Source organism: Gadus chalcogrammus, chromosome 7 (assembly GCF_026213295.1).
Source record: "Gadus chalcogrammus isolate NIFS_2021 chromosome 7, NIFS_Gcha_1.0, whole genome shotgun sequence".
NCBI lineage: Eukaryota > Metazoa > Chordata > Actinopteri > Gadiformes > Gadidae > Gadus > Gadus chalcogrammus.
The window spans coordinates 26,462,942-26,474,900 of NC_079418.1; the positions used below are offsets into that span (position 1 = coordinate 26,462,942).

General features: G+C 46.0%; 1 protein-coding gene across 1 annotated transcript; it reads left to right on the forward strand.

The window, feature by feature from the left end:
- Window positions 1-718: 718 nt before the first annotated feature.
- Window positions 719-9,851, forward strand: LOC130386068 (olfactory receptor 10A6-like). The gene is made up of 5 exons (XM_056594851.1): window positions 719-804; window positions 3,979-4,371; window positions 4,599-4,825; window positions 5,198-5,554; window positions 9,772-9,851. The coding sequence occupies exons 1-5, from the start codon at window positions 719-721 to the stop codon at window positions 9,849-9,851; spliced, it is 1,143 nt and encodes a 380-aa protein (XP_056450826.1).
- Window positions 9,852-11,959: the final 2,108 nt, after the last annotated feature.

The following is an 11,959-nucleotide window of genomic DNA, read 5'->3' on the forward strand; positions in this document are numbered from 1 at the left end:
AGACAGTCGATTGTTTTTTTTGGTTACCTAGGTAAGCATTTGGACATAAACAAATTGTGATTGATGGATCGGATAGCAATGCCAAGTTCAAAAAACGTTGCGGGAACACGCTGGCTTTCAGAGCGAGAAAGGATAGATCAGACGTTTTCAACACTGATTATGGGACCATTAATATCAGGAGTTCATTATATAGTGGTTCTTTTTGGAAATGATCACTGAGGTCCTGACCTCGTTGACCTCATAGTTGGCTACGGCCATAGTGGTTGGATAGGAAATATAGCATGTCATGTAAAGGGACATGTGGGTCTAGGGGCCGGAGGCAGCAAATGGTGAGGGAATCCAAACAGAAATCTCAAAACATAAATTGCATGACCTTCACCGTAGGTCATGAAGGATGGGTGATGACCGAGATTGCGGGTACAATCGGCCGGGATGGGTTTTCTCCGGAGGGTGGCTGGCATCTCCCTTGGAGATAGGGTGAGAAGCTCAGCCGTCCTTGAGGAACCCGGATCAGAGTTGCTGCTCCTCTGCTTAGAAAATAGTCTGTTGAGGTGGTTCGGGTGTCTGGTAAGGATGCCCACTGGGCGACCCCCTTGGGAGGTGTTCCAAGCATGACCAGTGGAGAGGAGGCCTCAGCGATGACCCAGGACTAGGTGGAGAGATTGTATCTCAACACTGGCCTGGGAACGCCTTGGGATCCCCCCGTCAGAGCTGGTCAATGTGTCCCTGGAAACGGGAGTCTGAGGCCCCCTTCTGGAGCTGCTGCCCCCGCGACAGGACCCCGGATGAGCACATGAAGATGAGGTAGAGGACGTTTTTTAAGTCCCCACAAAGAACACCAATTAGTTTATATATTGTACACTTTATAGCTCATAGAACAAAACATTGTAGCACTACATAGTCCGATTTAATGACTTGAATTAGGTTTTACCCTTACCCTTAAAATAAATCGAAATCTGCTACTGTTAAAACCTATTTAAACTTACATCCACCTGTTTGATACTTGCTGACATCCCAAGGGATCAATAAGCCATCATAGGATTTGGTTTCATCAGAACAACATGCTACTGTTTCATCACATCAATAGAGTGGCCCTGAAAACTGGGCCACTAATGAGCACAAACACACACACACAGACCAACCCTCCAACCCTCTGGGGACTGTTATTAATGAGACCTGGCTGGAAACAAATAAGCTATCAACTGTTTCTGATAATAATTAACCCCATAGGAAAGCGTCTGATAATGGGAGTTGAGTTTCGGATTGAGTTGGAGAGAGAGAAGTATGCGGAAGCAATGGGATTTTTTGATTGGCATAACTCAGGATATAATGATGATTTTTGTAGATTATTGATGTATTTACTCTGTAGCCACACACTCACACCCCCACACACACACACACACACACACACACACACACACACACACACACACACACACACACACAAACACACACACACACACACACACACACACACACACACACACACACACACACACACACACACACACACACACACACACACACACACGCAAGATAGACGAAAAAAAGAGAGAGAGAGTAAGGACGAGGGACCAGGCTTTTGCCCCATAGAGACTGGCCTCTGTCTTCTGGCCTCTGGAGCCAAAGATCTCTTCTAATTCTATCAGCCGGTGGTCACTGGGAGGCCATCTGGACTGATCATTATATGCCATACCATGGAAAATAAAGTATGAACCTTTTCAGATGACAGTCCTGTCAAGAACAATGGCTACAGCATGGAATGCCTTCTACCAGGGTTAAAGCTTTGATTTTTTTTTTCAAGATAAATTAAATATTAGTTGTTTGCATAACCCTAACCCTGCCACGGTTAGCGGGTGGCAGGCAGGTAGGACCCAATCGCAGACAGTTCAGGTAAAGGATGATTTATTAACGCAAAAGGCAAGGAACACCAAAACACAGGTGACGCAAGTAACACAGGGAACACAGGGAACACCGGGAACACAGGGAACCCACAGGACACAACTCGCCACAAACTACAATGATCCGACAAGGAACAAAGGAAAGACAAGGGCTTAAATACCAAACACAAGCAGGGTACGCAACGAGGAGCAGCTGAAATACATTAGGGGAGGGAGCAGTAATCAAACAGGAGGGAAACCTGACCGGACGTGGGGAGAAGCAAGACGAGATACCAAAGTGAAACAGGAAACACACCAAAACAAGACAAGGAAACAGACAGACCATGACAGTTCCCCCCCCTTAAAGGTTGACTACCAGGCGACCCACGACATGCAAAAATAAAAAAAACAAGTCAAACCCAAATAGGGTGGGTGGGGGGGAGCCAGGGGGAAAGAACCCAAACAAATTCTGGAGGCCTGCCACGGCGAAGACCCACAGGTGGCCGGCATCGGCGAAAGCGAGGTAGTGGGCGGGCCCCTTCTGGAAGGTCTTGAAGATTTGGAAGGCGGGACCCCTCTGGAAGGGAAGGTAGAGGGCGGGCCCCTTCTGGAAGGTTTAGAAGGCGGGACCCCTCTGGAAGGCAAGGTAGATGGGGGGGCACTTCTGGAAGGTCTGGAAGATCTGGAACAGGGGCACCCTCGGGAAGGAGTAGGGTTCAGGAACCGGACAGGGCTCGGGGACCGGAGTCGGCTCAGGGGCTGGAGAGGAATGTTCAACCGGATGGGACTCCAAACTCACCACCCCCACTCTGATAGTCCGTAAGGCACCCTCCAACCCGGGCCTTGAAGCGACAGCGCTGCACGTACGCCCCAACACAGCCTCCAACAAATAGAGCGTCCGCTGGGTCCATTGATGGTCGGATCATTCAGTCACGGTTAGCGGCTGGCAGGCAGGTAGGACCCAATCTCAGGCAGTTCAGGTAAAGGATGATTTATTAATGCAAAAGGCAAGGAACACCAAAACACAGGTGACGCAGGTAACACAGGGAACACAGGGAACACCGGGAACACAGGTAAGACACAGGACACAACTCGCCACAAACTACAATGATCCGACAAGGAAAGACAAGGGCTTAAATACTAAACACACACAGGGTACACGACGAGGAACAGCTGAAACACATTAGGGGAGGGAGCAGTAATCAAACAGGAGGGAAACCTGACCGGACATGGGGAGAAGCAAGACGAGATACCAAAGTGAAACAGGAAACGCACCAAAACAAGACAAGGAAACAGACAGACCATGACAAACCCAACCTCAACACACGACCCTAACCCTAGCCAAGCCCGAGCATACGCGATCTCATTGGATGATGGATCGGTCGCTGCCTGAAAAGTTGAAAATTGTTCAACTTTCTTGACGGAGCCGACGGATCCAACGGAACGGAGGGATCCACAATGCATTGCGTCTCCGCCCCATTCAAAGTCAATTGGATCCTTCCGTTGATGGATGCAGTGGGCAAGAGGGGTAACCCTAACACAAGGCCCTAACCCTAACACCCTAACACACAGCAGGGTCATAGTTTGAACTTCATAATTCGAACTTCATGCAGCAGAGCACAACTTTGAACAAACAACGTCCAGGCCTCATCATCCACAGGCCAATGCCCACAGGAACAGGAGACATGTCAAGGCAGTGCCAGAGTCTGCCTGTCCCCTCCTGTCACTAGTGGTGCCACTCCAGAGCCCACAGCCCCACGTAACCAAAGGTTCACTCCAGAGAGTCAACCCAGATCAGCAGTAGGGCTGTACATCTCTGTACAGACTAGCTTTAGCATAAAATAGACAGTCACAATCTGGGCAGTACATTGCTTCAACTCCACAGGTAACACACACCTCTACACTTCCACACTTGATCACATGATCGCAAATCTACTAACTGCATCCATACACAAAATGAAATGTGATAACCTGCAAGTTTTTGTCTTCTTTAGAGAATTGTTTGAGAATGCAATAACACATTATAGAATATGGTTCTGTAGCAGTATTTTTTAACTACCAGCATCGGGAATTTAAAACAAATATATTGACTTATTGTTTACATTTTAGTTTGGATGGAGAACTTAACCAAGCTTACACCTCTGAAGCAGCCAATTGTGTTTGAGCTAGAGAGCTTTGAGGTGCCCCCAGACCAGGCTCCTGTGCTCCTCTTCCTGGCTCTTTTCAACTACATGGTGGTGCTTCTGGCCAACGGGCTGGTGATGAGCATCATCGTGGCAGACAGGGCCCTGCACAGACCCATGAATGTGTTAATCTGTAACCTGGCAGCCTGCGACCTGCTTGGAGGCACTGCTGTGCTCATACGGCTCATAATGTACCTCGCCACCGGGCAGAAGAGGATTGCGTATGGCGAGGCCATTGCCCAGGCCTTCGCGGTACACACCTACGGAGCTGCTGTTCAGACCATTTTGGCCACTATGGCTTATGACAGGTGTGGAAATGTATTAATATGATTTAGAAATTTGAGTGAACATGAGTATGACGTGATTCTTGATTAGCTCCTTTCAATTGATTTAGGCTCATGATTAAGCAACGTGTTAATGTTACCTCGAACTGGGTATTAGGCACTCTGCAACGTTTCCTCTAAACATGTATTTGCAGTGTGTCACGTTTCCTCCCTGCAGCTGTTAAGCATTGTGTAACATTTCCTCTATGCAGGTATCTAGCAGTGTGTGAGCCACTGAGGTACCATGCCCTCATGACACCGGCTAGGCTACTCTTCTCTTGGGTCCTGGCCTGGGTGGTGGCTCTGCTCTGTATTGGTGTGCTCTTTGCCTTGAATGTGGGAACCCCCTTGTGTGGTACCGTCATCAAGCACGTCTATTGCAGCAACCGCTCAATTCTGTACCTGGCCTGTGAACCGACGCCAATAAATAACATCTATGGTCAGTTTCAATGCGGAAATTAAAATCTTTTTGTGGAATATAGTAATGGTAGAATGAAGAACAACAGGCATTGTTTACCAATCATTTATAATTATAAATTAATCTAAGCCATAATATTGTTTTATAGGAACATATAATATGCATTACGGTGATCACTGTCAAGGTATACAATAAGAGTTCAAAGAAAAAAAGTAAAGTAAAGAAGGGACTGTAAATATGTCAAGAGTTGTCCGATATCTTAACAGTAGAGAGACACACATATCATTGATATTGGTGATTGTCTATCCTAAAATCAAAGCAGTAAATACCAAAGGAAAGCTTTCCATTGTGAGGAAAAATGTACAAATTTTAATGTCATAATTTCTTCCCTAGGTTTGGCCATGTCTTGGTCTTTAAGTACAGGATGCTTCCTTGTCATCGCTTTCTCTTACATCAAGATTCTGCATGCCTGCATAAAAAACAGCAATGATGGCACCATGCGGAGGAAAGCTTTCCAGACCTGTGCTTCTCATCTTGTAATTTATTTGATCTATCAAATTGGCTCTACAATCATTATTCTGTCCCAAAGGTTCACCTCAGCATCTCCAAATCTTAAGAAATTCTTCAGCATACTAATTATTATTATACCACCTGCTGTGAACCCTGTTATCTACGGCCTTGTTACGAAGGAGTTACGTACCAGCCTACTGAAACTGGTTAAAACTAAAGTCCAATCCAGGACCCTGTTCAGTACATCATAAATCATAAAATAAATAATGCATTCACCATATTTGTAAGGACAACAATTTATTCATGCTGAATATAATATCAGAAACATTGTGGCAAATGTGGGAAGAATGTATATTTATGTATACTTATAAGTAAAATCAATCAGGTAGTACAAGTTATGCTATAGCAATATTTATCTATGTAAGTCATGTAAGTCATAATATTTACTGGTGATTTAAAAAATTAAATAATTCTTAATGCCCTGTATCTTATGGTGCATTCCAGGCCACCCGTAACCCGTGTTTTCACAACCTTCTAGCCGTGAAAGTGCCCTGGAATGGCAGTCAAAACCGCAACTCACTGCCCGTAAACTCGTACAGAATCGATGTAGGCCTACTCCCAGTTCCAGCTCGTAACTTACGGGCTAAAAAGTGTCCCTTAAACGCATCATTACTCCCAAGTCATTCTGTTCCCCTGTTGTGTTTGCATAACTTCCTGTAGGTCTGGGACCCACATGTTGATAATTTAAGTAATTTTTTAAAAAATCTTTTTTCATTTTCATCCTTTTAAACTATTGATGTACTAACACTTCAAAAAACGTTAAAGCGGGATTAATTTGCATGATTATCTTGTACAACAAAATGCTTAAATAAAATAAACCTTTGGAATGGATTTCTTGGCGAAGCAAAGCAACCATAAACTTCCGGTTTGCCCCACAGAAACACGTTGGCCTAGTCTGTCCCACAGAAGAAGAAATGTCCAACGCGGGTCACTGGACAATCGAACAGTGGAATTCATGTTCCTGATTATCCTATTGAAAAAATATGGATTCAGAAAATTAACCATCCAAATAGATTTTTCGGTTGAAAAAAGGCAAAAGGTTGCTTCCCAAAACACGTTATCCTAATCCGTCCCAAGGAAGATTAAATTTCACCCCTGGGTGAAAGAACATCAGTTACATCTAATAACACAAAAAATAGCAGCTCGGATGACGTAAGTTAAGGATGTAACTATGGATCTGTGAGACCGAGGGATGACCAACTACGGTCTATAAAGGAATGAGTACATCGTTCTGCCTACAGGCCTACCGAGAGGCCTGTTGTTCGTGCCCTGGTGGAAAGCAGAAATGGCCGAAGCGTAGACTATCACCGTACTAACCGCCTTGCCTTGGTCCAGCTGGGTCTGCAAGAAACGCAGCACGTGAGGCACAGGGCAAGCCGCTGCTGGCTCAATATCCATACTCTGGCACCAGCCTGAGAAAATTGTCCATCTGAGTGCATAGCTGGCTCTAGTAGATGGAGCCCTAGCGTTGTTGAATGTCTCCCGAACAGACGCATCTAAACGCTCAGTGACGGGCTCTGTACTGGCCAAACCCAAAGGCGCAGGGCGACCGGGTTCCATATCTGCCCACCTGCTTGTGCCAGCAGGTCTGCCCTGCTCGGCAACTGCCAGGGTCTCGCTGGCCAACGTGGGGCAACCAGCAGGACTGTGTGTTGGCCCTCCTTGATCCTCTGCAGAACCTGAGGGATGAGAGGGATCGGAGGAAAAGTGTACAACAAAACTAAACATCCTACACGTTCACTAACTGAAGATAACAAAATTATATAATGCACATTTATTGCTAGAAGTGTTATCAAGGCGCATTTTATCTCCGAAACTACCTTAAAATGTTGCTTTTTCCACGTCGTTGAGGTTGGAGATCAGGTTATGTAGTTTACATTGCTAGGGTAACTTGAATAATGAGGAAGAATTGGTATGTTCAGGAAATAAATATTTATGTAGTGCCTGTTACAGTTAAGACTGTAACAGGCTTTTTTTTTTTCAAAACGATTTATGATGACTATATGCTCTTTAAGGTGACCTTGGGTGTCTTGAAAGGCGCCTCTAAATTTAATGTATTATTATTATTATTATTATTAAGGCGTCTACAGTAATGACGTCTAAATGATTATTACTGCAATAATAATAACACACACACACACACACACACACACACACACACACACACACACAAACACACACACACACGCGCGCACACACACACACACACACACACACACACACACACACACACACACACACACACACATACACACACACACACACACACACACACACACACACCGATATCCGTTTGTGAAGCTCCGTCTGACCAGTGGTTAATTGTTTATTTAGAAAATACTACTTCTCGATAACAGCTGTTATACCAATGGATATGACATTATAATCGCTGTTTACATGTTGAACCTGCTGGCTTTACAACGGTGAAAAGCTGCAAACTATGTGACCAGCCGAGCTCTGGTGTGGGTATATAGAATATGAACTTCATAAAAATCCAGATTCACACCGATCATTATCCAACCGATCATTATCCAACACTCAGGCGCCCCTGTGAACTTATCCACACTACCCATATGGTAGATTCAATATAGCGCTACAATTAATTAGAGTGGCTTCTGCACCTCCTTGCCCGACTATTGTAAGCTAGACCACTTCCTGCCTCAATGTTTTTCAGGTCTGCTATCTGGTAGAGAGTCTTAACCAGGGTTAAGGAACTACTGAGGTCCAGAATCGTATATTTTAATGAAACATTTACTGCATTTCTGGACAAGAATCAATCATACCAAATTGACGCCTACAAACACATCTACCTAAGCTATACACTGCATAAACTTAACAAAAAAAAAAAGGTTAATAACATAATCCCTTATTAAATAAACAGAGGGACTTTTTATTAAAAGTGCAAAAATGTATCACAATTTACTCTCACCATTTGTTTGTGTGTGTGTGTGTGTGTGTGTGTGTGTGTGTGTGTGTGTGTGTGTGTGTGTGTGTGTGTGTGTGTGTGTGTGTGTGTGTGTGTGTGTGTGTGTGTGTGTGTGTGTGCGTGTTTAGGTGTGTGTGTGTGTGTGTGTGTGTGTGTGCGCGTGTGTGTGTGTGTGTGTTTGTGTGTGTGTGTCCTTGTCTTCTGTTCTTCTGTCTGTCCTGCTCCTCTCTGTTCTCCTCCTCTCTGTTCTCCTCCTCTCTGTCCTGCTCCTCTCTGTTCTCCTCCTCTCTGTTCTCCTCCTCTCTGTCCTGCTCCTCTCTGTTCTCCTCCTCTCTGTTCTCCTCCTCTCTGTTCTCCTCCTCTCTGTTCTCCTCCTCTCTGTTCTCCTCTCTGTTCTCCACTCTCTGTTCTCCTCTCTGTTCTCCTCTCTGTTCTCCACTCTCTGTTCTCCTCCTCTCTGTTCTCCTCCTCTCTGTTCTCCTCTCTGTTCTCCTCCTCTCTGTTCTCCTCCTCTCTGTTCTCCTCCTCTCTGTTCTCCTCCTCTCTGTTCTCCTCTCTGTTCTCCTCTCTGTCCTGCTCCTCTCTGTTTACCTAGAATAACAAATAACAAATAAAACAACATAGAAGAAAAAAAGAAAAACGTCCAGGATCTGCTATGAAGGCTATAGGCGTATAACATCTATCATCAAAGTACTTGATGAGTAGTTCCTTCACTAGCTCACAAAAAAATACTCGCTGCCAGGCAGGGACACAAAACAGGAAGACAGTCGATTGTTTTTTTTGGTTACCTAGGTAAGCATTTGGACATAAACAAATTGTGATTGATGGATCGGATAGCAATGCCAAGTTCAAAAACCGTTGCGGGAACACGCTGGCTTTCAGAGCGAGAAAGGATAGACCAGACGTTTTCAACTCCTGATTATGGGACCAATAATACCAGGAGTTCATTATATAGTGGTTCTTTTTGGAAATGATCACTGAGGTCCGGACCTCGGTGACCTCATAGTTGGCTACGGCCATAGTGGTTGGATAGGAAATACAGCATGTCATGTAAAGGGACATGTGGGTCTAGGGGCCGGAGGCAGCAAATGGTGAGGGAATCCAAACAGAAATCTCAAAACATAAATTGCATGACCTTCACCATAGGTCATGAAGGATGGGTGATGACCGAGATTGCGGGTACAATCGGCCGAGATGGGTTTTCTCCGGAGGGTGGCTGGCATCTCCCTTGGAGATAGGGTGAGAAGCTCAGCCGTCCTTTAGGAACCCGGATCAGAGTTGCTGCTCCTCTGCTTAGAAAATAGTCTGTTGAGGTGGTTCGGGCGTCTGGTAAGGATGCCCACTGGGCGACCCCCTTGGGAGGTGTTCCAAGCACGACCAGTGGAGAGGAGGCCTCAGCGATGACCCAGGACTAGGTGGAGAGATTGTATCTCAACACTGGCCTGGGAACACCTTGGGATCCCCCCGTCAGAGCTGGTCAATGTGTCCCTGGAAACGGGAGTCTGGGGCCCCCTTCTGGAGCTGCTGCCCCCGCGACAGGACCCCGGATGAGCACATGACGATGAGGTAGAGGACGTTTTTTAAGTCCCCACAACGAACACCAATTAGTTTATATATTGTACACTTTATAGCTCATATAACAAAACATTGTAGCACTACATAGTCAGATTTAATGACTTGAATTAGGTTTTACCCTTACCCTTAAAAAAAATCAAAATCTGCTACTGTTAAAACCTATTTAAACTTACATCCACCTGTTTGATACCTGCTGACATCCCAAGGGATCAATAAGCCATCATAGGATTTAGTTTCATCAGAACAACATGCTACTGTTTCATCACATCCATAAAGTGGCCCTGAAAACTGGGCCACTAATGAGCACACACACACACACACACACACAGACCAACCCTCCAACCCTCTGGGGACTGTTATTAATGAGACCTGGCTGGAAACAAATAAGCTATCAACTGTTTCTGATAATAATTAACCGCATAGGAAAGCGTCTGATAATGAGAGTTGAGTTTCAGATTGAGTTGGAGAGAGAGAAGTATGTGGAAATAATGGGATTTTTTGATTGGCATAACTCAGGATATAATGATGATTTTTGTAGATTATTGATGTATTTACTCTGTAGCCACACACACACACACACACACACACACACACACACACACACACACACACACACACACACACACACACACACACACACACACACACACACACACACACACACACACACACACACACACACACACACGCGCAAGATAGACGAAAAAAAGAGAGAGAGAGTAAGGACGAGGGACCAGGCTTTTGCCCCTTTGAGACTGGCCTCTGTCTTCTGGCCTCTGGCGCCAAAGATCTCTTCTAATTCTATCAGGCGGTGGTCACTGGGAGGCCATCTGGACTGATCATTATATGCCATACCATGGAAAATAAAGTATGAACCTTTTCAGATGACAGTCCTGTCAAGAACAATGGCTACAGCATGGAATGCCATCTACCAGGGTTAAAGCTTTGATTTTTTTTTTCAAGATAAATTAAATATTAGTTGTTTGCATAACCCTAACCCTGTCACGGTCAGCGGATGGCAGGCAGGTAGGACCCAATCGCAGACAGTTCATGTAAAGGATGATTTATTAACGCAAAAGGCAAGGAACACCAAAGCACAGGTGACGCAGGTAACACAGGTAGCACAGGGAACACAGGGAACACACTGCCACAAACTACAATTATCCGACAAGGAACAAAGGAAAGACAACACAGGGTACGCAACGAGGAACAGCTGTAATACATTGGGTGAGGGAGCAGTAATCAAACAGGAGGGAAACCTGACCGGACATGGGGAGAGATACCAAAGTGAAACAGGAAACACACCGAAACAAGACAAGGAAACAGACAGACCATGACAGTCCCCCCCCCTTAAAGGTTGACTACCAGGCGACCCACGACATGCAAAAATAAAAAAAACAAGTCAAACCCAAATAGGGTGGGAGGGGGGGAGCCAGGGGGAAAGAACCCAAAAAAATTCTGGAGGCCTGCCACGGCGAAGACCCACAGGTGGCCGGCATCGGCGAAAGCGAGGTAGTGGGCGGGCCCCTTCTGGAAGGTCTTGAAGATTTGGAAGGCGGGACCCCTCTGGAAGGGAAGGAAGAGGGCGGGCCCCTTCTGGAAGGTTTAGAAGGCGGGACCCCTCTGGAAGGCAAGGTAGAGGGGGGGGCACTTCTGGAAGGTCTGGAAGATCTGGAAGAGGGGCACCCTCGGGAAGGAGTAGGGTTCAGGAACCGGACAGGGCTCGGGGACCGGAGTCGGCTCAGGGGCTGGAGAGGAATGTTGAACCGGATGGGACTCCAAACTCACCACCCCTACTCTGATAGTCCGTAAGGCACCCTCCAACCCGGGCCTTGAAGCGACAGCGCTGCACGTACGCCCCAACACAGCCTCCAACAAAAAGAGCGTCCGCTGGGTCCATTGATGGTCGGATCATTCAGTCACGGTTAGCGGCTGGCAGGCAATCTCAGGCAGTTCAGGTAAAGGATGATTTATTAACGCAAAAGGCAAGGAACACCACAACACAGGTGACGCAGGTAACACAGGGAACACCGGGAACACCGGGAACACAGGTAAGACACAGGACACAACTCGCCACAAACTAC

Bases quoted from the DNA above. Each gene is read 5' to 3' on its own strand.
- LOC130386068 (XM_056594851.1), top strand. From the start codon at position 719: ATGTGTCCCTGGAAACGGGAGTCTGAGGCCCCCTTCTGGAGCTGCTGC. The intron at 4,372-4,598 runs GTGTGGAAATGT...TCCTCTATGCAG, and splicing joins GCCACTATGGCTTATGACAG to GTATCTAGCAGTGTGTGAGC. The intron at 4,826-5,197 runs GTCAGTTTCAAT...TTTCTTCCCTAG, and splicing joins GCCAATAAATAACATCTATG to GTTTGGCCATGTCTTGGTCT.